The sequence below is a fragment of the Arachis hypogaea genome, chromosome 4, assembly GCF_003086295.3.
Source record: "Arachis hypogaea cultivar Tifrunner chromosome 4, arahy.Tifrunner.gnm2.J5K5, whole genome shotgun sequence".
NCBI lineage: Eukaryota > Viridiplantae > Streptophyta > Magnoliopsida > Fabales > Fabaceae > Arachis > Arachis hypogaea.
The window spans coordinates 5,348,021-5,374,884 of NC_092039.1; the positions used below are offsets into that span (position 1 = coordinate 5,348,021).

Sequence of the window (26,864 nt, forward strand, 5' to 3'; positions counted from 1 at the left end):
AAGGTTTTTATAGGTTTTAATTAGGTTTATTTAATCAATTTAAAATTTTTTAAATTTTGAATTTAAAAAATTTAAAATTAATAATTAATATAAATTAATGTAGTTTTGTTTAATTTTTGGCTGGTAACCTCTTGATTTCGTATACTTTTTCTTACCTAAAACATATTAGTATTTACCAAATTCAACTAATCTATCAGTCAAGACACTAGTGTGAGTTTTTGTGGATAACTGTCTCAAATATATTTGTCCAATAATATATCCCCCTTAAGCTCTCATTTCTTAATACTCATAACTGTCAAAAAGAAAAATTAGAGAAAATATTTTAGAAGGAAAGAAGATGAATAGATTTTCTTTTACGATATTTTCTAGCTCGATATGACTAATCTGTCACAGAGTTCTATTTAAGGCGTTTATCGCTAGCCAATGAGTTGTTGCATGTACAACTTAATTATTTTATGAAGTGTATAACTAATTTTGGACCATCTATAGCTTAAATGGCATAGTCTCTCCGTACTCATCTAAAAGATTGCGAATTCGAGTATCCCTTATCTTTGGTAAAAAAAAATTATTAGAATTTTTTTAATTATTTTATGAAGTGTAATAACTAATATCTCAAGATTCTCAACCTTAATCCTTTTTAACCAGGCCACTCTTATTTTCTTTTTCTTTTTTTTTTTGTCAGAGACTGGCCCACTCTTCTATAGACAAGCACATCCAACTTTTTTATTGTTTCAATTTCAATAACAATTGGCCAAAAATATATTTCCCAACAATTAGTTGCATGTTCAAGCTAACTACTCCCAAAATATGTAGTTTTCATAAACCAGAGTAAGATTTCATGTATGATATGGTGTTTTTCTTATAAATGGGAGAGGGGAGAATTCACGTAGGAACAATGTTGTTAATTTATAAATTTAAGTTTATGACAATGTATGAAAATGCATGCAATGATGCAAGACTTTTTTTTCTTATTGACAATAGGGAAACGTCCAAACAAAATAACAACAAATTTAAAGGGACTAACATTCGTTCTATCACGGGAAAAAATAGAGAAGGAAAGAAAAGAAAAAGAAAAAGAAAGAAGAAAGATAAAAGGAATGTAACTAGATAAAATCTTATAACCAAATAATAACTAAATTAAATCTAGTTTAAACGACATGGATACATATTCATCTCTGTATACTTGTAGCCAATTACAAAATCAACTAATCCGACATTTTTATTTGGGAATTTCTTTAGTGAAGAACAGAGATGTTTACTAAATTTAGAAAATACATGTGCATTACACATGACTTGACTTAATTTTTGTGAATTTTTTACTTAAAAAGGTAATATTTACTATTCACATAATTTAATTTTGAGCAATGCTAGGGATCAGCAATTTTTGTGATTGTTAGCCATCAACTAGCCATCAATGATGATTTGATGATGTGAAATTTCATCCAATGACTCACTTTTTTCTGCTGGTTACATGCTGGCCAAAATTTAATAAAATTACTGGCTCCCTAGATTTTTCTTTTAATTTTTTATCATAAATATTATCTTTTCTATTTTGCTGGAACCAATGTTTCAACGGCATGAAAATTCACTTAAAAAAGTAAATAATTACAATGATTTTAAAGTGTTCAATTTCTTTGATGTCATTTAGAAGGTAATAGAATTAAAAAGATAATGAATCCAGCAAAGATTATATGCTTGAAAAGAAAATGAAACATTGTTTTTTTTTTCCCTCTCTAATGAAAATCAAGATGGTTGACAAGGAACATCGTCCTATAAACAAGTTGCAAGGTGCATAACAGACACTGTCTGATGTGATATTATAAGCTTATTCTAATTGGATTAATTTATACGGCTATAAACAAAGGAGGGCAAACAAAATAACAACGAAACATGTCATATCGTATCAAGACTTGTGTTCCTGAAAACGATAAAACATCAAATGTTTCAATCCCACTGAAACTCATAATCTTAATCTTAATCATATCCAACGAGAATTTTAAGCTATTTCATACCACATGAAAAAGTAGTTCTTTCTTATCTCTTCAAATATTCTGCATAAAGACAAAATTATATAAGTCAAATAAAGTTTACTTCCTTTTTTTCAGAAAAAAAATTATTGTCTCTAAAAGAAGATTAAGTGTTTCAAAGTAATTTCAGAAAAGAAAAAATTTTACATACAAACACAATATTTGGTTAAGGACTACGAGGTAAAATAACTTAAAAATCAATAATATTTTTTAGTTTTATACTATAAGTTTTACTAATATATTTGAAAAAAACAAAAAAAAATAAAAAACTAAATAACTCTGACAATTATTTCCTAAAAAATAACAAAATTTTCAAAAATAAAAATTTTAATCTTAATTGACTTTTAACGAATAAATCACGAGTTAACCAGTTTTATAAAAATAAAAATAAAAAAACAAAAGAATATTTTTTTTTACTGAATGCCTTATTATCTTTAAAAATAATTGTCAGGCCGTTTAAAATTTTTTTTCCCTTTAATTTAATTTATACTAACTTACCAAGTTCTATCCCAAGAACAATGTTCCCCAGCAAGCACACCTCTTTCCTTAAGATCGAATTAAAGGTGACAAGTACTAAAATATTAAAAAAAGAAGATATTAGTTCGAATGAGTAGCCGGTGAGGGGATAGAATCATAGAACATAAACCCTTGTTCTTCTCTACCACACTCAATCTCCAATAGCAGATCCTCTGCTCTAAAAAATTAGAGCATAATTAAAAACGAAAGCAACAAATTAAAAGCATCAAGAGGCCCACAAAATGAGGTACCGGGACGGGGAAAGTTGGAACCCCAATTTTAAACAATTTAATAATTAATAATAATAAACACATTCTGATAAAGCATTTCAGAATACACGAGGGAGACCACAAAGAAAAAAAAAAAAGCTTGGCTAACTAATCTTAATTGCTAACTCCTAAGTCTTACCCTGTAAAGTCAGAAAGAGAGAACTTTTTCGATTACATAACAGTCATAATACATACAGACGGTATATAAATATAAATATAACTATCTTAAAAAAAAAATTATGACCTTTTTGTACATATATAAATATTTTTAAACAAAAAAAAGTCTAAAAAGGTAACTTTAATTTTATAGCAGTAATAAATAAAAATTTGATAACCTTAGGCGTAGTTAAAAATGTTGAGACTAGTGAGAAGTTACTATGCTTTTCTTGGTGAATAGGTTGCGCAGATTAAAAAGATTAACCCCACTTCCACCATCATTATTACTACCCTCACCACCGCTACAACTACCACCGTCGTTGTTATCGCCGCCGCGGACACTAGTAGTGCCACTAACAGCACCACCATTCTCGTCGCATCTACAACTCAAGTGCTGCCCGTAACCAATGCACATCGGAACGTTCAGATTCAACACCCTCGCTTTGGTCCCTCTCCGCTGACAGGCAGCACTTTCCCTCTTCTTGGCTTCGGCGCCGTCGTTGTCCTGCGCGGGGGTGTTGTTGCTGTTCTTGGTACGGCGGACCTGCCACACCGTACTTGTCCGGCCCACGTGAACTCCGGGACGGCCGGGGCTGCTGGGCCACTTCCTGGACTTGGAATCTCCGGTGGAGTTGCTCCGGGAACATGGCGCGCTGTTCACTTTCCGGGTCGAAGACGGAGCTCCGGCGAAGAATTTGGGTCGGGTGACGGCGTTTCCAGCGGACCTGCTCCTGGAGAAGGGCCATATATTAATGTTTAGCTCCGCCGCAGAACCCGCTCCGCTACCCGTTTTCTTAATCTCTTTCTTCTTCTTCTTCTTCCCCTTGTCTTTCTCTTTCTCTTCTGTGTCGTTGTTTTCTGTGTTTTTCTTCTTGAAAATGTCCTTCCAGCGCTTCGATGTGGAGAGAGTAGTAGTGGTGGAAGTGGAAGATTCCGTTATTATGGCTGCTGATGAGGAAGCGCCAGGGTCTCCAGAGGTTGTGATTTGTTCCGGGTCGGGTGGTGGATCGGGTTTGGATGTGGATGCGGATGTGGATGGGAGGAGGTGGAGAGGGAGGAGGACGCCGTCGACAAAGAGTTCATCGGCGGAGTGGAGATTGGGCTGAGGGAAGGAGGGATTTCGGAGCATCCAGAACTCGAATTCGGGTGAGGAGGTGGAGTCGGATCTTGTGGCGGTGGTGCATGGTGATTCCATTATTGGAAGAAGAAGAAGAAGAAGAAGAAGATGTGAAGAGAGAAGTGAGAAGTGTGTGTTTGGATTTGTAGAGAAGAGAGAAGAGAGAAGAGAGGGGTGAATGAATTGAGGGAAGGAAGCTTCTTGTTTTCTTGGTTTAGCTGATTACTTATTAGATGATGGGTCCACAAATGCATTTTTTTTTTTGGTTTCCCACGGTATCCCCCAACCCGACAGGCCAAGGACTAATCCGTCGCGGTACTGAGCTCCATTTAAGGGTTTGCCGCTGGCCAATGAGTTGCTGCATGCACAAGGCGGGATTCGAACCCCCGACACTTGCTTAAGCGGACTAGTGAGCTAACCACTAGACCAACCCAACTTGGTTTACAAATGCATTTAAACAAGTATTGGGGAACATCAGTGTGTCCGTATGAATTAATAATTAAACACATTTTAGACGTAATTGCAATAAATATATACACTATGCTCCGCGCATGTGCAACTGCACCCTTCATACTTCATATCTCCACTCTCCTCTCCATATATATTTTTAAAATTCTGTAGCAATTTAAAATTAGAGACCATTTGAACATTTACTTTATTTGCTTCATGCTAAACTATATAAATTAATATACACAAGTATGCATAAATATATTATAAAATATTATTTGGTTTATGTATAACATATATGTATATGTATATAAAATATAAAAAAAAGTAGTGCGTTCATTGTTCAAATATAATGAACCTTCTACTCTTTCTGTTGATGTTTTATTGCAGTTATATTTTTAAAAATATTCAGAAATATTTTTAGAATATACTTAACGTCACTAAAAATTTTATCATGGTACTTAATTAAGTTTTAAAATTCTTCTATAGCAAGTTATAATAATTGACCTATGTATTATTGATTCAACATATCCATCAGTGTGTCCGTATGAATGTTTTTTCTTCATTTTTCCTTCTTTGCGAGTCGTGTCATTGTTAATAAAGTAATAAATCCGTCGTGTGTGTTGATTGCCAGATGAGGTAACATCATTTTATTGAACAAATATGTCACTGCAATAATATTTATAGTCGTTTAGTCATTATTATTATAGTAGATGTAGATATATTTCTCATTTGATAAGATTGCAACGAAATGTAAATGGTTTATGGTTATCTATATGAGTTAGATCGTTAGACATGTGCATATTACTTAGCCACCACTACCACCCAAAAGTGTACATATAACAAGTTAGGTTATCAACCATATTAAATATACGGTAATGTTAGAGTGATAAAAAAAAAGGGCAAAAAACACATTTAAGTCAAGGGAGGACAAAAATTATGTGAATCAGTCAAACTGAAAATAACATCACAAATCAGTCAAAGCACGTTTTTATATAATTCGAACTAGCATGATTTGAACTAATCTAACATATAATTCGAACAAACTTAGCTCGAATTATGGAGGAGCATGTGATGAACATAATTCGAACCTACTTGGTTCGAACTATCAAGGAGCATAATTCGAACTCTATTGGTTCGAATTACACTCAAGAACGACTCACCAAGTAATTCGAACTAAGCTGGTTCGAATTACTCACAATTCGTTCCAAACACTAATTTCTGTTACAAGTATAGTTTCCGCATGATGTCTTAATTTAACTCGTAGAGTTATTTATTCTGGTGTGCATTCAAGATACATTTCATTTAAAACTTCGAAAACAAAACATATTAATTAATTAAGATCCCATGCACATTACATCGCACTAACATTAACAAATTCTATCACTTATCAACTACAAGTAAGAAAACCGATAATAGTGGAATCTAAACGCGAAAGTGAAATAAAAAAAGTGCCAAAGCTAGTAATACACCTACTCATGTCCCCGTGTGTGCTCTGCTCCTCCGAGTTGTGGGCAACTCCGACGTGTGTGGCCGGGCTGCCGACAAAGCCCACATCTCTTTGGCCGGTTCGGATCTGCCTCGTCCATATTGGTCCGTATCCGAGTGGACCTCGGGCGACCCTCTCTCGCACGCCTCTTATTCGGGTCCGGGATGACAGTCGGCCCGTCATATGGTGGACAGAAATCCTCCGGAATGGGAGGTGTGAAACCCATCCGATACACACTGAACACCGAACTAAGACGATACACCTGGTGGATGTAAGGCTCCCATGTAAGCCGTGAGTAGGCACAGCATGCCAGTGCGTGGGGACACGAGAAATGAAGTGCCTGGAAGTATCCGCAGTCACATGTTTGAGATGCAAGCGAGACTCTGTAGCTACCCAGTGAGAAAGAACCAGTCGGAGTTGTATCTGCGACGGTGAACTCGGAGTTATCCCTGTCGTACAAAGTCACCGTGAAGCACCTAGCCGTCTTCAAGTTGGCCTCTATACACTTCACCAAATGCTGACTAAATTGTTGTCCGGTTCCCAGCTGCGCCTCAGGCTCTCTCCCTTTGTGAACAAATAATTCGGCCAACCTTCCTATGTTGCCTTCACTAGCGAGCACACAGGAAGGTTTCTGACACCCTTAAGGATTAAGTTCACACACTCAGAGATATTTGTCGTCATGTGTCCGAATCTACGTCCCTCATCACAATGCTGTGTCCACAACGAATACTCAATACAGTTCGCCCAGTCACACATCGCCGGATCTTCAGACCTCAGAATACTCCAAACTAAATGACCAAAATAAATTATTATAGAGTTAAGTTCTAAGTACCATTTTAAGTCCATTAAAATTTGAAGATTTTAATTGAGACAAATATAGAATTTGAGAAGCCAAATTAAATTTTTATTACAAAAACATAATTACATTATTTTTAAGTATATCCTTAGTAAATAGGATTATTTCAAAACAATAACAAATTTTGAGTAATTCAAAAAAAATTTAAATAAAATAAAATTTAATATAATTTGAGAACATTAACCGTTCACATGAAAATACTATACTAATATTGTAATTACAATAATTGAAAGAGAGATGTCAGTTTTATTAATATTAGTTAAGAATTTAGATATTTTATTTTTATATTATTAAAATTTATGCTTTAAGATTTAAAATTTTGAATTAGTACAAAAATATCTCTTGATTATTGATAAGTATTAACAAAAAATAATAAATCTTATTAATAATGTGATATTGCTCTTAATTGAAAATACCATTATCATACTTTTCTCTTTAGATTTTTAACGATAATAGTGTCACTAGACTTTGGTTTAGTTGTACCTCACCATCTAAATCCATTTTCTGAATCGTAGAACATCTAGCAATAAAAAAACATTAAGTTTTTTCGCTATGCATTTTCATGAAGAACCTGATTTCATTTCATCACAAATATTCTCTTTCATAAACACCTCAAAAATGCCACTAGACAAGGATGTGGCTCATTTCAACTAATCAACGTTCTTACTAAATTCAACCACTTCATTAAATCTCCTTTCTCACAACCACTCCAAAACTCACCCATGCATTCTCTACTATATAATACCAAGGTTTTGTATTCAATTGCACTCAACAAAAAAGGACACTCTACTAAATAGAAGAAGTAGCAAAATCTACATCTGAAATACTTGGAAACAAGATGTTGATAAGATCATTATTTACAGCTTCAATGGCAATGTTAATTACCGTTGCTCAATGGGAAGTGATTGGTGTATCCGCAATTGACCCGATTGCAGCCACAGGAAAAGAAGCAATGATTGAGTTGTACATGCATGACCTTCAAGGAGGAAGCAGCCCAACAGCTAGGCCGGTTACCGGCTTGCTGGGCAACATTTACAGCGGGCAAGTGCCTTTTGCGATGCCAATAGGATTCAACATCCCGCAAGGTCAGACTGCTGTCCCCAATGCCAATGGTGCTCTTCCAACTGTCAACGGAGTATTCGGGATCCCACTTGGAACCGGCTTGGCTGGTACGAGCTTTGCAGGAGACTCAAGCAACAATAACAACCAGAATAATGCTCAGTTGCAGTTAGGACCTGATGGTTTGGGACTTGGTTTCGGCACAATCACTGTAATTGATGATGTTTTAACGGCTCAACCAGAGCTGGGGTCACAAATAGTTGGGAAAGCTCAAGGAGTGTACGTGGCGAGTTCGGCAGATGGGAGTAGACAGATGATGACATTTACCGCCTTGTTCGAAGGAGGGGAGTATGGAGACAGCCTTAACTTCTATGGCCTGTACAAGATAGGGAGCGCCATGTCGCAGTTATCAGTGATCGGGGGCACAGGGAAGTTCAAGAACGCAAGCGGTTTTGCAGAGCTCAGAGCTCTTATCCCCCCAGGACAGGTTTCCACTGATGGAGCAGAGACATTGCTAAGGATCACTGTCCATTTGAACTACTAAAACTATGATGTCAAGAATATAAGAACAACTGGGTGCTGTTTGATTGTAGATGACTGTAAGATTGGTCTTGTATTTTGTCAATTTGTTGCAGAATGTATCAGAAATCTTCATTGTAACCCTAAGAACCATATGGTGATTTGTTTTCTTTTCTTCTTTTTCAATTTGGCAACCTGTGACTTGGAAAGAACATAGTCACAATCTAGGTAAAATGCAAATCCGTTGAACTCAACTCCGACTATATTTATCCTTATAGAAATCAGGTACATTTTCATACTTATAGTTTTTATTTTACTCTTTTGGAGCTGAAATTGAACAATGTCCTTGTTATTTGTTAAGCTGTGTTTTGAAAATGCTTTATCTATAGTGTTCGCTTTGTTTATATTCCCCTGTATATCATGATTTATGAATTGTGAGGCTTAGCGTCGTGAACTTTTAATTAAATAGATATTTAATATTTTGGTTTGCAGTGCTCGTGGTTCTGTTTCCTATATCAGTGATGCCAAAATTTTGAGATCTGACAGTTGCAATATCTGTTGGCAGGGTGGCTTTGACATGATTTGCAGTGGGAGGGACAAGATTGAAACTCCAGAGCAGGTGCGGTGCATAATTGCTCTGTGATTAGTTCATTTGAGTTCTTATTTTGTCTTAAGTATGGACAACAATAGAATATAAGAATATTTTGATTTACTTATGTGTATAGTTCAAACAAGCTGAAGAAACAACAAAGAAGCTAGACTTGGATGGGCTTGTTGTTATTGGTGGAGATGACTCAAACACAAATGCATGCCTACTTGCTGAGAACTTCAGGTTTCTTAGTCACTTTATTGTTGAAATGATCCAACTTCTTGGAAGCTATGTTAATTAAATGCTGTTTTTATGTTGTGTCATGATTAACATTAAAGATCATATTACCATTCCATCTATATATAATTATTGTAATTGTCTCTATATGAATATAAGAGAAACAATTTCCATTCATGAGTATGTGAAGTGATACTGTTTATTTAACTATTTTTTGTTTGATGTGGATTTATGCAGAAGCAAAAATCTGAAGACTCGCGTGATTGGATGTCCTAAAACTATTGATGGTGATTTAAAGTGCAAAGAAGTTCCTACCAGTTTTGGTTTTGATACCGCATGCAAGGTAAATGAAGCTAAATAACAAGTCTTCAATCTGCCTTTGTAATTTTGAATTGGTCTAGTTCTACATGTTTTTAACATTTCAAATAAGTAATTTTATCTTTTGATCACCAATAATTTTCTAAGCATGTAGTAATATTTAGGAACCATTTTTTTATTTTTATGTGTTGGAATGGGAGTGTTGAAGTGTTTGAGGATGCTTTTCAGAGCAACAGCTGTGTTTCAATTTCTCTAGCAATATTGTGAACATATTTGATAAAATATTCGTGTTTGGAACCATCACATTATCCATGGAACTCTACACAACTTGTCATGTTCCACAACTTTGTCAGGATTTGCACTTGGTTTATTCATGATTGCAAATTTGCTATAGCATTATGATATTCGTGAATCTTGTTTCCTAAAAGAAAATTTCTAAATATTTAATTGGCCATGTATATTTTCCATTGTTGCCCTCATTTGTGCAAATTGCCAAAAGATGTTGGATAGCATGTGCCTGTTTGGATGCATGCTGAATGATCCGGAGAACTGACCCTGTTCACATGTATATGTTGATTTAATGCAGATATACTCTGAAATGATTGGAAATGTTATGGTAGATGCCCGATCAACAGGAAAATATTACCATTGTGAGTATTTAAATTGAACAACCTCTTAGAAGAACCTTAGAAACTGATTTGTCACCATTCTGTACTGGTTCCTATGTTCTCACTTCTTACAGCTTTGTTTGCTTCACCATTAAACAATTTTGCACTTCATAACTGTTGATATCATTTGATATTGATGTATCTTTGGAATTTGGAAGATTTGAGGTTATATTTCCAAGCATCAATAAAAACATATGATCATCTGTCTGCAGTTGTGCGGCTTATGGGGCGTGCAGCTTCACACATTACACTGGAATGTGCTTTACAAACCCACCCAAACATTACTATTATTGGAGAAGAGGTTTGTAATAAATTTGATCATCTTGTACATTCTAGCATGTGATGAAGTTAATTTGATATTCTCACACATTGATTTTGTGAAGTTGTGATTAACATTTGCTACTCAGACTGTACCTTTTTTTTTTTTATCAAATATACTTGATTTGACCTGTAAATACATATTTCAGGTTGCTGCCAAGAAGTTGACACTGAAAAATGTCACAGACTATATTGTAGATGTTATTTGTAAAAGAGCTGCAGTTAATTACAATTATGGGGTCATTCTTATCCCTGAAGGTTTAATTGATTTCATTCCTGAGGTACATAGCAATCAGCACAAGAAAATTTTTGCCAGTGTTTCTCTCTGTGTGAACTTGTGATTTTTCCATTAGTGTGTAAATCAGTTTGTATGCTCATACTTGCTGATGATACTGGTTGTACATGCTGTTTTGCGATTTTCAGGTCCAGCAACTTATTGCAGAACTAAATGAAATTCTGGCCCATGATATTGTGGATGAGGGTGGATTATGGAAGAAGAAACTCACTGATCAGTCACTGAAGCTTTTTGAATTCTTACCTCAAGCAATTCAAGAGCAATTGATGCTTGAAAGGGATCCACATGGAAATGTTCAGGTGCCTAATGGCGTTATAATGCTATCTTTTATTTGTTTGTTTGACCCATGATGCATCAAGTCAATGTCAATGGTTCTATCTTCCAAGTTTAGGTTGCCAAGATAGAAACAGAGAAAATGCTTATTCAAATGGCTGAAACTGAGTTGGAGAAGAGAAAGCAAGAGGGAAAATATAGAGGCGAATTTAGAGGGCAATCTCACTTTTTCGGGTATTCTATCAAATTTCGGCATCATTATTTTGAATTATATATAAATTCTAATTCGAATATATGCTAACATGAAATGCCAAAAAGAGTGTAAAACAAAGATTTTACGAAAATGTTTTGTTTTTAAACTGTATATTTGCTAGTTTGCCTTATTTTTTGAGAGTTTATAGTTACCTATACTTATTGGAAATATGCAGTTACGAAGGGAGATGTGGATTGCCAACTAATTTTGATGCTACTTATTGCTATGCTCTTGGTTATGGTGCTGGAGCCCTCCTTCACAGTGGGAAGACTGGATTAATATCATCAGTTTGTGGCCTCTTATTATGTCTTGACAATTGAGTGTGCTTTCGAAGTTGTTTGTTTTGTAACATTGAAGCAGTCAACTGAATTTCTTGAATTCACTCTATGCTGACCAGGTTAGGAATCTCTGTGCACCTGTTGAAGACTGGATTGTTGGTGGAACTGCACTCACCTCACTGATGGACGTAGAGAGAAGACATGGTAGATATCTGCTACACTACAATGGATTCGTATCCATACCATTACTTTTTCTTTTCCAATTACTATTTGAATGCTTTCTTTCGTATGGTTTATATGAATATGTAATGTAATTTCTTTGCAGGTAAGTTCAAGCCCGTGATCAAGAAGGCAATGGTAGAGCTTCAAGGTATAACTGACATAAACCGTTAACAATTTTGCCTTTATTACCGTTCTGGCATCAGCTCTAATTTATATATTTGCGGTACTAATGATTATTATATATCATTTTCTTTCAGGGGCACCCTTCAAAAAGTTTGCCTCCTTGAGGGATGAGTGGGCCCTAAAAAATTGCTACGTCAGTCCAGGTACGTATCATTGTATAATGGACCCAACCAGCCCAATTAGTAAGATCCACTTAGTATAGCAGGAATTAATATATAGATTCAAGTTTTAATGATGATGTTCACTGTAGGTCCAATTCAATTCTCTGGTCCGGGATCTGATGCAGTTAGTCACACCCTTCGTTTGGAGCTTGAATCACAAGCTTGATCTACTTTTCCGTAAGGACATTGTTTTGAGATTGGCGATTCATTTGGGATTTTAGGGCCTTGAAGTATATTTATTTGATCTGTGACTTGCTAGGTTTTTGTAATAACGTTTGGACTATAGCAGTTGAATGTTAAATTCTTATGCTGCCATTCAGCATCGGCAAGTTATGTTCATGATTATAATTGAATAAATGTTTGACTTCCGAGTTGGTTGATATTGATTGGTTAATCATTGAATTCCATGTTAACCCTTCTACTAAGAATGTTTCCCTTTAGCCTTTTATTTAGATCAAACTGAAATAACGCCAGTGGATAACTAAAGATAACTGAAGAAAGGAAAGTTTTAATACAAAATAAGTCAATTGAAAAGGTAAGTTTTTCTTTTAACACAAAATATTGCTGTTAATTAGAGAGATAGAAGGAAGGAAGGAAGGAAAAAGAATAAGAGGGTTTTGAAATTGTCATTTTAAGAGAAGGGAAAAAACAAGAGAATACTCACATAATGATTTGAGTGTGTTAAAATAATAGTTTAGATAATGACATGTATTATGGTAAACAATTTAGGACTAGTTTGGATAACAACTTAATTAAGTTTTTTTGAAAAAAGAATTTAAAATATAAGAATTTATATTAGAAGTAGTTTATAAATAGGTTATTTTGTGTTTGGAAACTTATCATAGAAGTATTTGTTTTAAAGTTGTATAATAAATAAGAATGATAAAATAGCTTTTGAGAATAAGAGAAGTCAAATTTTTTTACTTTTTCAAAAGCTCTTAAACAACTCGAAAAATTAAAAGTATATTTAAAAAACTGTACCAAATACTATTAATATGACTTTTCATAAGTCAAAAGTCCTAAAAAAATAGCTTTTGAAACTTTTCAAACGAAGCCTTAGTAAAATATGTCAAACTATCTATCGATATTTAACTATCATTTTTGTAAAAAGACATCTTCATGTGAATAGTAATAAAAGAAAGAACCAAGATATATGGGAATAATAAGTAATGGTGAACTAGGGAAGAAAATAAAAGGAAGGGGAGGGGGACAAGCAAAGTTTTAATTGACAACAAATCATAAGTTTTTTCTTACTTGGTGTAGGTGATCATATGAATCAAAATTATAACCCTATAATCTTATATTGCACATCATATCCATAAGGATTTAAATGATTCTAGTTTCACTTATGGTTTTTCCATCTTAGGTTTCTCATCTCTACTAATTATTGAGCTACAGGTAAGTTACCCTCTGTTTGATCTACCCTACTTATTAAATTTATTATAGCAGGCCTTCTTCAATAATGATATATGCCAGTAATAACTGCCTTAATCTCTAATATCACTCAGATATGAAGTTTCAATAGATGAAGCTAAGTAGCTAACCATTTTGATCAGATAAAAACGTGAAGTATCATTATAGGACTCAATGAATTTTCAATGTCATGAATAAATAACACATATATCTATCTTTGTAGGGAGATAGATGTTGACCATCAATGATTATAGGGATTGGAGATGGGGTCAAGGGAGGAGGAGAAGGGCTTTTCCACCACTGCCAATGTATGTGACAAATCAACTATAAACTTTTATGACATTAGGTCATAGTAAACTCACATCAACACACATACATGGCTGAAAAATAAATGAATTTCTGTCAATTTTCTTATAAGACATTCACGGGGGACTGAAAAGAATGCTAATTGATTCAGTAGCAATATTGTACGTCTGCATGTGTATATCAATCATATAAATTTGAAGAGGCTAAATGGCTAATGACACACGTAAATGTTCAGTGGACCTTAGTGTATTGAAACCTCCACATGATATGAATTTATGTCTCACCAATGTGGGGGTTGGAGTTGGGTTGGGGTTGGGCTTCTGTCAATAATCTCATCAAGCTTATATATGTTGTGTGTGATGTTACATGTCACATAAATAATGACTCATGCATACGAATTCGGATCGAATAAAATAAGCGCAACTATACAAATCTTGCAATTCTTATCTTTCGGCCTTTGAGGGGTGCTTTTTGTTAGGATTTGGTTGAATTAGTCCCACATTGCTTAGGATAGCAAATGGAGTGGGTGGCCTAGGCTATAAATATGAGGCTAAGTTCTCCATTTGTTTTTGCACCAGTCAGAAACACTTTAAGCTTGTATCTGATTTTTCTTTTCCTCTGTACTCTTTGATTAGAGAGTGTTGTGAGGTGTAGTTAGATATTTGCTTTGAAAGAGTGTGGGTGTACTGGGGTGCCGGTGAGAGAAAGAAGTCTATGTGTTGTAACAATTTTCACATAGTGATATTCTCTGGTTGTCATTTGACAACGGCCGTGGTTTTTTCTCCGGTAATTGGAGTTTCCACGTTAAATTCTTGTGTTGTGATTGTGTCTATTTTATTTCTCTGTCAAAGGTGTTTTCTCAAGGGGGAATTGTGTCTTATTCCCAACAAGTGGTATCAGAGCTTCGGTTCGGTGGGATTTATTCTTAGTATGCTCTGTGGTTGCAGCCTAGTCTGACCTTCCACATCAGAAAAGAATTTTGCCCTGTGGCTTGAGGTTGATCTTTGGTTGCTGTTGTTGTTGCTGGAAGGCAGTGTGACACTGTGAGAGTGCAGTTTGGAAAGGTTCTGGCTAAGGAAAGGTTCTGGCTAAGGAAAAACTTGGTATTTAAGTGTGTCCATTGTGACCCACCTCTCTTTCCTGGGGACCCTTCCTAGTGCACGGTCTACAGTTGAGTTATACTATTCCAGTATACGGTTGCAACAATGTCAGGATATTCAAGTGCTGTGAAGCTTGAAATAGAAAATTTTGATGGAAGAATCAATTTTGGCTTGTGGCAAATACAAGTCAAGGATGTGTTGATACAATCAGGTTTGCACAAGGCGTTGAAGGAGAAGATCTCTGGTTGCTCTCTCTATGAGAGAAGATGATGTTCTCTAGAAGACAAGAAGTATCCTCATGGTATTACCGCACTGCCATGGATAAGGATGAGTTGTGGCAATCAGGTCCACAATTGCACACGGGCATTGGTTGGCGTTGAGATGCAAGGTGTGTGGCGGAGTTAGGTCGATGGCTGAAGAACTTCCAGGAAAAGCCAATTTGGAAGTTGCACCATGAATTTTCAGCAAGATTTCGATCTGTACCAAGGCGAAATGCTTGGAGTGGTCTAATTCCAAGTGAGTATACTTTCATGGTGGAGTATGATAGTTCTCTGAACTATGATTGTCGGTATAGACAATGGCAGCAAAGAATTGTCGGTGTTGACAATGGAAGCTGAAGATGTGTGACTATTTCAATCAAGGTGGAGATTGTTAGGATTTGGTTGAATTAGTCCCACATTGCTTAGGATAGCAAATGGAGTGGGTGGCCTAGGCTATAAATATGAGGCTAAGTTCTCCATTTGTTTTTGCACCAGTCAGAAACACTTTAAGCTTGTATCTGATTTTTCTTTTCCTCTGTACTCTTTGATTAGAGAGTGTTGTGAGGTGTAGTTAGATATTTGCTTTGAAAGAGTGTGGGTGTACTGGGGTGCCGGTGAGAGAAAGAAGTCTATGTGTTGTAACAATTTTCACATAGTGATATTCTCTGGTTGTCATTTGACAACGGCCGTGGTTTTTTCTCCGGTAATTGGAGTTTCCACGTTAAATTCTTGTGTTGTGATTGTGTCTATTTTATTTCTCTGTCAAAGGTGTTTTCTCAAGGGGGAATTGTGTCTTATTCCCAACACTTTTTATATCCATAGGTAGCGTTTGGTTACTGAGACATAGACACTGAGATATATAAACACAGTGGTACACGGTGACATATGTCTGTTATTTGGTTTGGTGAGACACAGATTTTCGAAGGACACGGAGACACTAAATTTGTGTACCTCCAATTTGGTGAGACACTGAGACACAACTTGTGAGACACTAATTTTTTACTTTTTTACCCTTATTGAGTTTTTAAAATTTGACCTCTTATCTTTTCAAATCTTTTTTTTCTCTTTCTCTTTTAGATTCTACAACTAAATTTACTTTTCTATTTTTTTCAAAAAAAAATTTGTACATTTAATTTTTTTATTTATTTAAATTTTGATTAATCTTTGATAAATTCTGAACTTTAATTTTTTATTTTTTTTTCAAGAACAATTATATATTTAATATTTAAATGATAATTTAAGATGGTATTAGAAGAAATAAAAAATTATTAGAAGAAATAAAAATTTAATGGTGATGACATGCATTGTTTGGGATAATAGGTGTATTGTAATGGTGGTAAAACTTGTGGTTGAATAAAGGTTAATTCAGTGTTTTTTTAATATATGTATCTTGTTTCTTATTTTTATCAATCACAATACATAGACACAAATATTTTATGTTTATATCTTTAATGTCTGTATCTATATCTCATCAAATACATCAACCAAACTGAGCCTAAGCTCCTTCTCTCACATGCTCTTCTTAATTGCTCTTTTTTCAATTCTTCTACTTACCACGTTATGGAATAGCGCCTGAGCCTGACAACTGTAGAATCCTATAAATATCTATGGGTGTGTTTGTTTTAGCTTGGAGGACGATTATGATTTCTTTTGAAGGATTAATACCCATGTCAATTCCTGAAATTTAGTTTGAATTCAAAAAAAAAAATAAATTATCATTTGTATTCATGAAAGATATAAACGTTGACAAATGTATTCATATAATAATAAAACGATAATTGCATCCACAGAAAATAGCTTCCGTGTGTCAAGAATACCTAACGGACCAATTGTGTAACCAATGTCGGGGTACTCTTGCCACACAAAAGTCATCTTTGGTGGTTATAATAGTCGTTTTATTCTTGTATGGGTACATTTGTCAGCATCTGTATCTTTTATGAATATAAATAGTAATTTATTCAAAAAACAATTGCATCAAGTTAGTATTCAATGTTTTTTTGATGAATTAAGTTTAATTTTTTCTGAAAACTTACCTTAACGGTACTTGTGTAGATTGTCAAGGATAAACTGTTCATCCAATGGCTATAAAAAAATTGTTAAAATTAGAATCTTATCTTATCTTATATATGCAGTATTTTATTGGCACTCGACCTAAAAGACATTGATTTTTTCTTGTGAGTTATTATTACCACCAAAACAATCCTGAATTGCGCTTTCATAAACTCAATCAAATATATAGGAGGAAAAAGGTTAACGATGGAATGGGGAGAGAAAATGTCATGATATAACTAATCAAAATCAAGAGCATTATGATGGAGGGAGTGAAATTGAAGTGCTGGGAGTCAACAGCAATGTCCATTAATCCATTTATGCAGGACTATTTTAGGCTTGATAATTTGATCATATTGCCTAATAATGCTTATTTTGCTATTAAGCTAAATTAGTCATATTTTTTATATTATAATTAAATTAATACACATTTAACAATATTAGAAAATATATAAAGGATAAAGCTAGAGTCATCACAAGTTATTTTATTTATTAGTAGGTTCGGATTTCTTCTTATTTCACGAGTTTTGGTTATTGTATTGTGTTTGTCTATTGGACAATTTTTCTCCACACTTTGTATGGTTAATTAACTAACATTTATATTTTAATGAACCTTCATGGAAAAACCCTTAGTTGTTAATAATAAATTATTATTCAACAACTATGAAACGGAAAGTTTAGGCACTAGATTAGCTTACCTTAATTTAATTTGATCACTTTATAACTTTACAACTCACACAAAAGTGGCTAGCAAGATCCTGGTAATCATAAGGGGATACATTCTTGATGCTTTCTCCCTTGTTCCTATGAGTACCTAATTGAGAGGATGGAGAGGGGACAAAAGAAAGTGATTAGAACCTCAAATCCACATGATTGCATATAAAATTCATCTAGATTAATAAAGTATTGTTGCCCCAAAAAAATTAATTAAAAATTCAAGCACTAATCAAGCATCTACTATTATGGGGTTGCTGATAGAGTAACAACTAACAAGTCGCCAACAACTAAACATTCAAAATGTTTATTTTTAGAATTAGAAATTTTTTTTTTCTAAAAATACTATTTGTACACTAAAATCAATTATCAATATATTTGTGTATAAATATATATATTTTAATTTATTTTTAATATGTATTTATATTCCAATATATATTTTCTACTAATAACTAATTTTTGTGTACACATAATATAATTTTTTTTTTTTTTGCAACCCCTAAACATTGTCTATCTATACCAAATAAAATTTAATTGATAATTCGTGCAGAGAAGGGAAAAGAAGTTGAGAGAATATGTGTGATTCTCACATATTTATCGGAAACTTTAAATTCTTGAAACAGCACAGCAATTTAAATCTTTTTTTTTTCCTTTGTAGTTTTATTATCCATTAAATAATACTTTGTATAAAAATAGAAATCTTAACAATCTGTTTACTTTGTATCGAGAACTAAAATCCAATACCTTTTGTCTCTGAAGTAGGTGGAATATAATGAACATGGTGTATTAAAATTTTGTGTAATGTTTCAACCAAAACGAAAAGGGTGCACTGGGATTTATTAACATAGTTAGCCTCATTGCTTGATCTTGTCTGAGGATTCTTATAAAAAATTTCAACTTGTTAAAGACATGTTTTTCAAGAATCTCCACAAAGCTCATAGCCTCGTACTAAAACAAAACTGTACAAGCAAAACACATTAACACATCTGCTTGGAATTTAATCAGACTCCAAACCAAGATAACTACTATGCGATCTATACCCGAGAGAAGGAGACAAGTCACATCTAAACAATTAAGAATTCCATATATATACACATCTTCTTAGAGTTTTTCCACATCTCAAAAGGTACTGTTATTATTTATGGTACATTCACATGCTACATAATTTGAAAATAAAAAATGTTATAAGTAGTTCTATATAATTTATAATTATTATATATTTTGGTTTCTCACCTAATTTGGCAAGTTAAGGATTCATCCGTTACGAATGGGAGCTTCATCTAATGGTTTGTCGCTGACCAATGAATTGCTATATATACAAGGTAAGATTCGAAATCCCGCACGACGTTTACTTAAACAGGCTAGCAAACTAACCATTAGACTAACCCAACTTGATTTAAAATAATTATTATATATTTATACATATTAATTTATATATTGTTTTAATTAAATATATAATAATAAGATATACAATATACTAATAACTAAATTTATTTATAATAGTATAATAAAAGTTTTTATACAATGCTTAATACATACTTTTATATACAGTGGCTGATTTGTAACTTCTTTTTTAATATTAGTAGTATTATTGATTTAAAATTTTTGTTTTTGGTTTTTAAATGCTATTCCTTTCTACGTCAAATAATTTGCCACTTTGAACCGAACAAATATCTTAAGATAAAGAGAGTAATTGGATGTGACATTAGTATAAATAAAGTTTTCTATGTATATTGCTACCGGAATATTATATCCCTTTTTTTGAAAAACTTTATGATAGTTAATTAAAAAAAGTACGTTTTAAATTATCTTATTGTATATCTAAATCATGGGGTCCACTCTCATTGTCAACTAGTCTGGGTCCCACTCTCCCCTTTTTTCCAACGGGCTTTACCTTAGGCCCATTTATTTACCTTTGGGCTCTTCATGCCAAGTCAAACTGATAACTCTTAGATTTTGACTAGCATATATGCTTGATTTGGAGATGTTTGAAAACCAATAAAATTTATTATTTTTAGTTAATAATTAAGCAATAATGTTTAAAAATATAAGTTAAAAATATATTATTAAATTGTTAAACTAAAAAAATTAAATTAATCATTAAAATATTAATAAAAATAATAAATTTTATTAGTCTTTGAATTCTTTTATAATTATCAATTATTATTTTGTAGTGTATTATAATTGATTTGTTGGTGAATGCATTGTATTTTATATTTGATAAATATGAAAACTCAAATTTTATTGATTTAATATTCTTTTTTTTATTGTAAAATTATTTTTTAATTTTATTTTTGAAAAATTTAAAATTTAGAATTTATGCTTTAGTTGATTCATAATTTGCTAATATTGAATAAAAAAAAGTTAATTCACTAATTGATCTTTTTTATACTTATATCTTTTGGTAATGAAAATTGGCTTTATAATAATTCTTCTAAAATAAAAAAGAAGAAAGAAGGCGATGAAGATTGAAAATGGAAATAAAGCTTGGGAGCATAGCATATAGCATCGTGTGTAATAAATTAATATCTCATGCAAAAGTCAACACGCTCACTAGTTAGGTAGTCACATTTTTTTTTTTTTTTGTAATAAAAATTTCTCATCTTGTGCATGATATAGATGGATGGCATTGTTGGGCTGACATGTTTGCATATAAATGAGACTTGCAATTCAATGTGTGATGTGTGTGGTTCAACCCTCACTATCGTCTATTTTCTTGCAAAATATACCCTCACTCTACTCATTATTACACCTCTAAATTATAGCATGGTAAACTAACAAGAGTCATATTTCTAATAGATTAAAATAAAATTATTTGCACGGAAAATGCTATTTACATTTTTGCACCTTACAATTAGGGGTGGCAAACAGAAAAATTCGTTCTATTTCACCAGAAATTGTTTTTTGGCAGACTGGCCCATCCTATTTAACTGCGAGATAATAGATTGGCGAGTTAAGCCTGCGAAAACTCCTTTTTTTATTATTATTAACTACTAAATAATATATATAATTTCACAACTATATTAATAAATTTATATTTTTTATATTCACAAACATCAAAATCTTTGTAATTATAAATATCTAATAAATATAATTATAAATCAAATTTTCATCTAAAACATAATTATAAATATTGTCTTTAAAGCAAAATAAATATAATTCAAAACATAATTATAAATATTATTTTCAAAGCAACATAACCATAATCCAAAACACTCAATTTTTATCTTTATACTCTTGTAAGTTAGGTTGGGAGAAGTTGAGTTTTGACAAAAAAAATTGTAAAAATATTCCTTTACAAAAAAAAGTCCGACGAAAAAAGCTCACTCCACTCTGTCAAAACCTGCAATTTAAGCGGTGCGAATTAGAAAACCTTTTGCTTTTTGACAGTCCTAATTTTTTAACTTATCCGACAAATTTAAACTCATTTGCTACCCCTACTTACAACAACAATTATTTACAGATACATCCCGTAGAGATAGATAGACATGTTTAAAGTTTGGTTGACTAATTAAAGAGTAGGCTGAGGCTTGAGCCATGAAAAACATGACTTGTTTAGAAGTTGATTAATTTGCGTCCTTTCAAATAATTATGCAGGTTTGAGTCCAACATACATAAGTTAGTTCATTTTTGTTCCTTTTTGTTTTGAATATAGAATTTAATTTTAATATATTAAAATAATTTTATAAATATATTTAATTATATAATATCATATCAATAAAAATAATTACTTTTTATTTTGACTATGAAAATAATTATTAAAAATTAATATAATTAAATAATTATATAAAATATTTTATTATATTAATACATTAAAACTAAACTTTTAGATATATAAGCATAAATACTAAACACTGAATTTACGTATTTTAGTATGAAAATATAGAATTATAGGATGAAACTTATATAAATGTCTAGATAAAATTATTCAGATCTTTATTTTTCTTAAGAATTTTTTATTTAAAAAGTAAAAAATTAAATATGCACTAACTAGTTTACTTTGTTAATTCAAACTAATCACATAATCATTATCCAAATTCATAAATAACAAATCAACTCATTATTTTTCTAATTTTGATTCACAATTCATAATAAGTATGTTCAACTTACTCGTCTATTAAATAAATGTCTTTAAAAATAAAATAAGTGTCATAAAAGTATTTAGAATAATGAATTTTAGAAAAAATAAATTCTATATTTTGTATATTTGCTATAAATATAATATTGTCAATATTTTTTTTATATATTTTTTTATGAATTTAATTTTGATATACTAATAGTATAAAATAATTTATACATGCATCTAATTATATAATACTAAAATAACAAAAATAATGATCTTTTTTATTGATTGCGTAAATAAAAATATAAAAAATAGATATAATTATATGATTATATAAAATATTTTATACTGTCAGCATATATATATATATATATATATATATATATATATATATATATATATATATATATATATATATATATATATAGAGAGAGAGAGAGAGAGAGAGAGAGAGATAGATAGATAGATAGATAGATAGATGGGTTAACTAATATGTGTACATGTATGCTAAAGTTTTAATTAAAAAAATGTTATAAAAAATATATAAATTTAATTTTAATGTATTGATACTATAAAATATTTTATATAGTGTGTAATCATAACTATTTTTTTGAATAATTATTTACGTAGTTAATGTAAAAATAATTATTTTTACTAATATAATAATGTTATATAATTAAATGTATGTGTAAAACCGTTTTATACTGATAATATGTTAAAATTAAATTAAAAAATATATATATAAAGTTAAAGAGAAAATTTTAAAATTTTTATATATGAAGTAACTTTAATATTATAATATAGCTCCTTAAACCCGGATATGCCCATATTCAATAAACCCGGATCTATATGCATATTCATAAGGTTCTTTACACGGAATGTATGTTATTATGTTACACATGCCTAGTTTGAGGTAGCCTAAAGCCTTTGACGCTTCTTTTGTGAGGGTCGGCGCTATAATTAATAGCATATGAAAACATATATATAATGAACATAATAATACGCAGAAGAATTTATGATCCATAACATATTTGTTTGCTTTTGGTAGCAATCATATATGTGTTCGTAGTAAAGGTTGCTTATGGTATTTAGGATTATAACAATTATTTAAATTGTTCCTCAAAATTTTAAAATACTATTTAATCCCTAAATTTACAATTTCTAATTTATTTTGATTGTTTAATTTTCTAGACAAACGAACACTACTAATAATATAATCCATAACAGTCATCACCAATAATAACATCTTTCTATAAAATAATAATTTGATTTGAAGTTATATATTTTGTGATTTAAGGGCAGGGGATGCATCGAGAGCTTGCGGAAGAAGAGAGCAGGGGTTGGAGGCTTAAGGGCAGTGCCTACATGGACAAACGGTGACCGAGCTCGACGGATGGATGGTGACAGTGGATCGACGGACCGGTGGTGGCAGCAGCTACGATTAAAGAAGGGGGAATGATATGGTTCAAAGTTCTGCAACTTGAGAGAGCAGTGGTTACACAGACTGACGGTGGCAGTCACTCGATGGACAGGCCTCTCCACTACCAATCATGGTCTCCTAGGGTTTGTATTTGGATTGGGAGAAGAGTGAGAGATTAGCTGCATGGAATCATTTTCAAACCATTCTATTTCAGTGAAGCCCAAAAATGATGTAGTTTAATTTTTGGTTTCTAAAGTGGGACAGATCGACCCATGTCCATTCCCTAATGCAACGTGGAGTGAAACCTGAAAAACGACATAGTTTTAGGTTTTTAAAGCGGGACAGATCGATCCCTGTCCATTTTCTAATGGCCAACGTGAAACTTAATAAAGTGTTAACCTCCACATCAACAACGTTAACTGACACCTAGAATTTTTGTCTGCTTTGGTCAGGACAGATGACGGAAGGACCACGACGTCTCACAAAAGTATGGGACAGGGATCGATTTGTCCTTTTTTTTTTGGACAAAGGTTGCAATATCCATAAAAAAAAGGATAAGGACCGAATTGGGTGCTCACTCCAAACTAAATGACCAAAATGAATTATTATAGAGTTAAGTTCTAAGTACCATTTTAAGTCAATTAAAATTTGAAGATTTTAATTGAGACAAATATAGAATTTGAGAGGCCAAATTAAATTTTTATTACAAAAACATAATTACATTATTTTTAAGTATATCCTTAGTAAATAGGATTATTTCAAAATAATAACAAGTTTTGAGTAATTCAAAGAAAATTTAAATAAAATAAAATTTAATATAATTTGGGAACATTAATCGTTCACATGAAAATACTATACTAATATTGTAATTACAATAATTGAAAGAGAGATGTCAGTTTTATTAATATTAGCTAAGATTTTAGATATTTTATTTTTATATTATTAAAATTTATGCTTTAAGATTTAAAATTTTGAATTAGTACAAAAATATCTCTTGGTTATTGATCAAGTATTAACAAAAAATAATAAATTTTATTAATAACGTGATATTGCTCTTAATTGAAAATACCATTATCGTACTTTTCTCTTTAGATTTTCAACGATAATAGTGTCACTTGACTTTAGTTTAGTTGTACCTCACCATCTAAATCCATTTTCTGAATTCTAGAACATCTAGCGATAGAAAAACATTAAGGGATTGAGTGGTTAAATGAAATTACTTTTTTTCACTATGCATTTTCACGAAGAACCTGATTTCATTTCATCACAAATATTCTCTTTCATAAACACCTCAAAAATGCCACTAGATAAGGATGCGGCTCATTTCAACTAATCAACGTTCTTACTAAATTCAACCACTTCATGAAATCCTCTTTCTCACAACCACTCCAAAACTCACCCATGCATTCTCTACTATATAATACCAAGGTTTTGTATTCAATTGCACTCAACAAAAAATGACTCTCTACTAAATAGAAGAAGTAGCAAAATCTACATCTGAAATACTTGGAAACAAGATGTTGATAAGATCATTATTTATAGCTTCAATGGCAATGTTAATTACCGTTGCTCAATGGAAAGTGATTTGTGTATCCGCAATTGACCCAATTGCAGCCACAAGAAAAGAAATAAAGATTGAGTTGTACATGCATGACATTCAAGGCGGAAGCAACCCAATAGCTAGGCTGGTTACTGTCTTGATGGGCAACATTTACAGCGGGCAAGTGCCTTTTGCGATGCCAATAGGATTCAACATCCCGCAAGGTCAGACTGCTGTCCCCAATGCCAATGGTGCTCTTCCAACTGTCAACGGAGTATCTGGGATCCCACTGCTGTCCCCAGCCTCATAATGACGTGTTTATCTGCAGTTTACCACGGCAAGTTACTTGGGGTTAAAACACTGCAAAGAGGGGGTAAATAGCAAAGATAATCTCGACTATATGAGTGAGAGAGAGAGAGAGAGGGGCGTGTTGCTAGGGAAACAAGCAAGAGGATTCAGGGTCTCTAGGAGGTATTTGTGGAGTACTAGTCAGAAGTTCGCTTCGAATTAACTTTTTTACTGCATGGTAAAATAATGAGTGGATGAGATTTATTTTTAAAGGAATAAATCAAGAATGAATGGCCAATATTTTTTTATTACAATTACCTAGGTACAAATTACTTTTACCACAAATAGGTTCTAAGGTTTTCGGGTGCTAACTTTTTTCCAGTGCGCACAAAACCGTTGCTAAAAGTAAATTCCGACTCAAAAAGCACGATTCTGAGAAACCAGACCGGATCGACCAGTTTGACCAGTCTAACTGTGAACCGCACGGTCTGGTTAGCCTCCTGAAACATTGTTTCAAAAACCAATAGGGAACTTTTCGGTAAGTTTGAAGAAAGCGTTGTCGTTTTGGGCAAATTTGGCATACTGAGCCTAATGTCTCTCACTCTCACTCTCACTCTTATTCCTCTCAGCCTCCACCAGAAGTGCAGGACTCTAAATCCCCCTTCTCCAACCCTAGCCTCTCTTCGAGCCACTGCCGTCGCCTATCCATCGAGTGACTGCCACCGTCCGTCTGTGTAACCACTGCTCTCTCAAGCTGCAGAACTTTGAACCATATCATTCCCCCTTCTCTAACCGTAGTTGCTGCCACCATCGGTCTGTCGATCCACTGTCACCATGCATCCGTCGAGCTCAGTCACCCTTTGTCCATGTAGCCACTGCCCTTAAGCCTCCAACCCCTGCTCTCTTCTTCTGCGAGCTCTCGGTGCATCCCCTGCTCTCTTCATCTTCTCGCTATGGTCAAGTCGGCCTCTTCCGTCAATCAAGGGTCTGTCGGCGTCATCTTCGAAGGTCAGTGAATGTCTTGATCACTTGTTCTTCACTTGTTCAGTTCTTCTTCATTTTTTTTTTACTTTTTTGTGCTCTGTTTTTGTGATTAGATATGGTTTTGTGTGTTGTCATTTTATTGATTAATGAATGTCTTGTGATTAGCTCTAGTTCTTTACTGATTAGTGATTAGCTCTGGTTCATTACTGATTTTGTGTGTTATATTTTACTGTTTTGTTTTGTAATTTAATTGTACCTAGATTGTGACTATGTTGATTATTGTGACTATGTTCTTTCCAAGTCACAGGTTGCCAAATTGAAAAAGAAGAAAAGAAAACAAATCACCATATGGTTCTTGGGGTTACAATGAAGATTTCTGATACATTCTGCAACAAACTGACAAAATACAAGAGCAATCTCACAGTCATCTACAATCAAACAGCACCCAGTTGTTCTTATATTCTTGAAATCATAGTT

General features: G+C 32.8%; 3 protein-coding genes across 5 annotated transcripts; 2 read left to right on the top strand and 1 right to left on the bottom strand.

The window, feature by feature from the left end:
• Positions 1-1,695: 1,695 nt before the first annotated feature.
• On the bottom strand, positions 1,696-4,299 carry LOC140184382 (uncharacterized). Of its 3 annotated transcripts, XR_011880876.1 has the most exons (4): positions 3,148-4,299; positions 2,526-2,600; positions 2,013-2,051; positions 1,696-1,918 (listed from the first exon to the last, which is right to left on the bottom strand). XR_011880876.1 is itself a non-coding variant. In XM_072234891.1 (2 exons), exon 1 carries the CDS (start codon positions 4,161-4,163, stop codon positions 3,174-3,176), a length of 990 nt encoding a protein of 329 aa, XP_072090992.1. In that variant the 5' UTR covers positions 4,164-4,299; the 3' UTR covers positions 1,696-2,051; positions 3,148-3,173. The 3 variants fall into 3 exon arrangements, 1 of the variants encoding a protein (XP_072090992.1); XR_011880877.1 differs by lacking the exon at positions 2,526-2,600; XM_072234891.1 differs by lacking the exon at positions 2,526-2,600 and having other exon boundaries at positions 1,696-2,051.
• A 3,416-nt stretch (positions 4,300-7,715) lies between these two features.
• On the top strand, positions 7,716-8,709 carry LOC112795951 (dirigent protein 16-like). Its single transcript, XM_025838176.3, has one exon. It carries the CDS (start codon positions 7,716-7,718, stop codon positions 8,478-8,480), a length of 765 nt encoding a protein of 254 aa, XP_025693961.1. The 3' UTR covers positions 8,481-8,709.
• Positions 8,629-12,630, top strand: LOC112794535 (pyrophosphate--fructose 6-phosphate 1-phosphotransferase subunit beta). Its single transcript, XM_025836530.3, has 14 exons — positions 8,629-8,740; positions 9,021-9,074; positions 9,181-9,287; positions 9,519-9,624; positions 10,186-10,249; positions 10,480-10,568; positions 10,735-10,866; positions 11,009-11,179; positions 11,272-11,387; positions 11,582-11,693; positions 11,804-11,888; positions 12,010-12,054; positions 12,164-12,232; positions 12,340-12,630. Exons 2-14 carry the CDS (start codon positions 9,033-9,035, stop codon positions 12,414-12,416), a joined length of 1,215 nt encoding a protein of 404 aa, XP_025692315.2. The 5' UTR covers positions 8,629-8,740; positions 9,021-9,032; the 3' UTR covers positions 12,417-12,630.
• Positions 12,631-26,864: the final 14,234 nt, after the last annotated feature.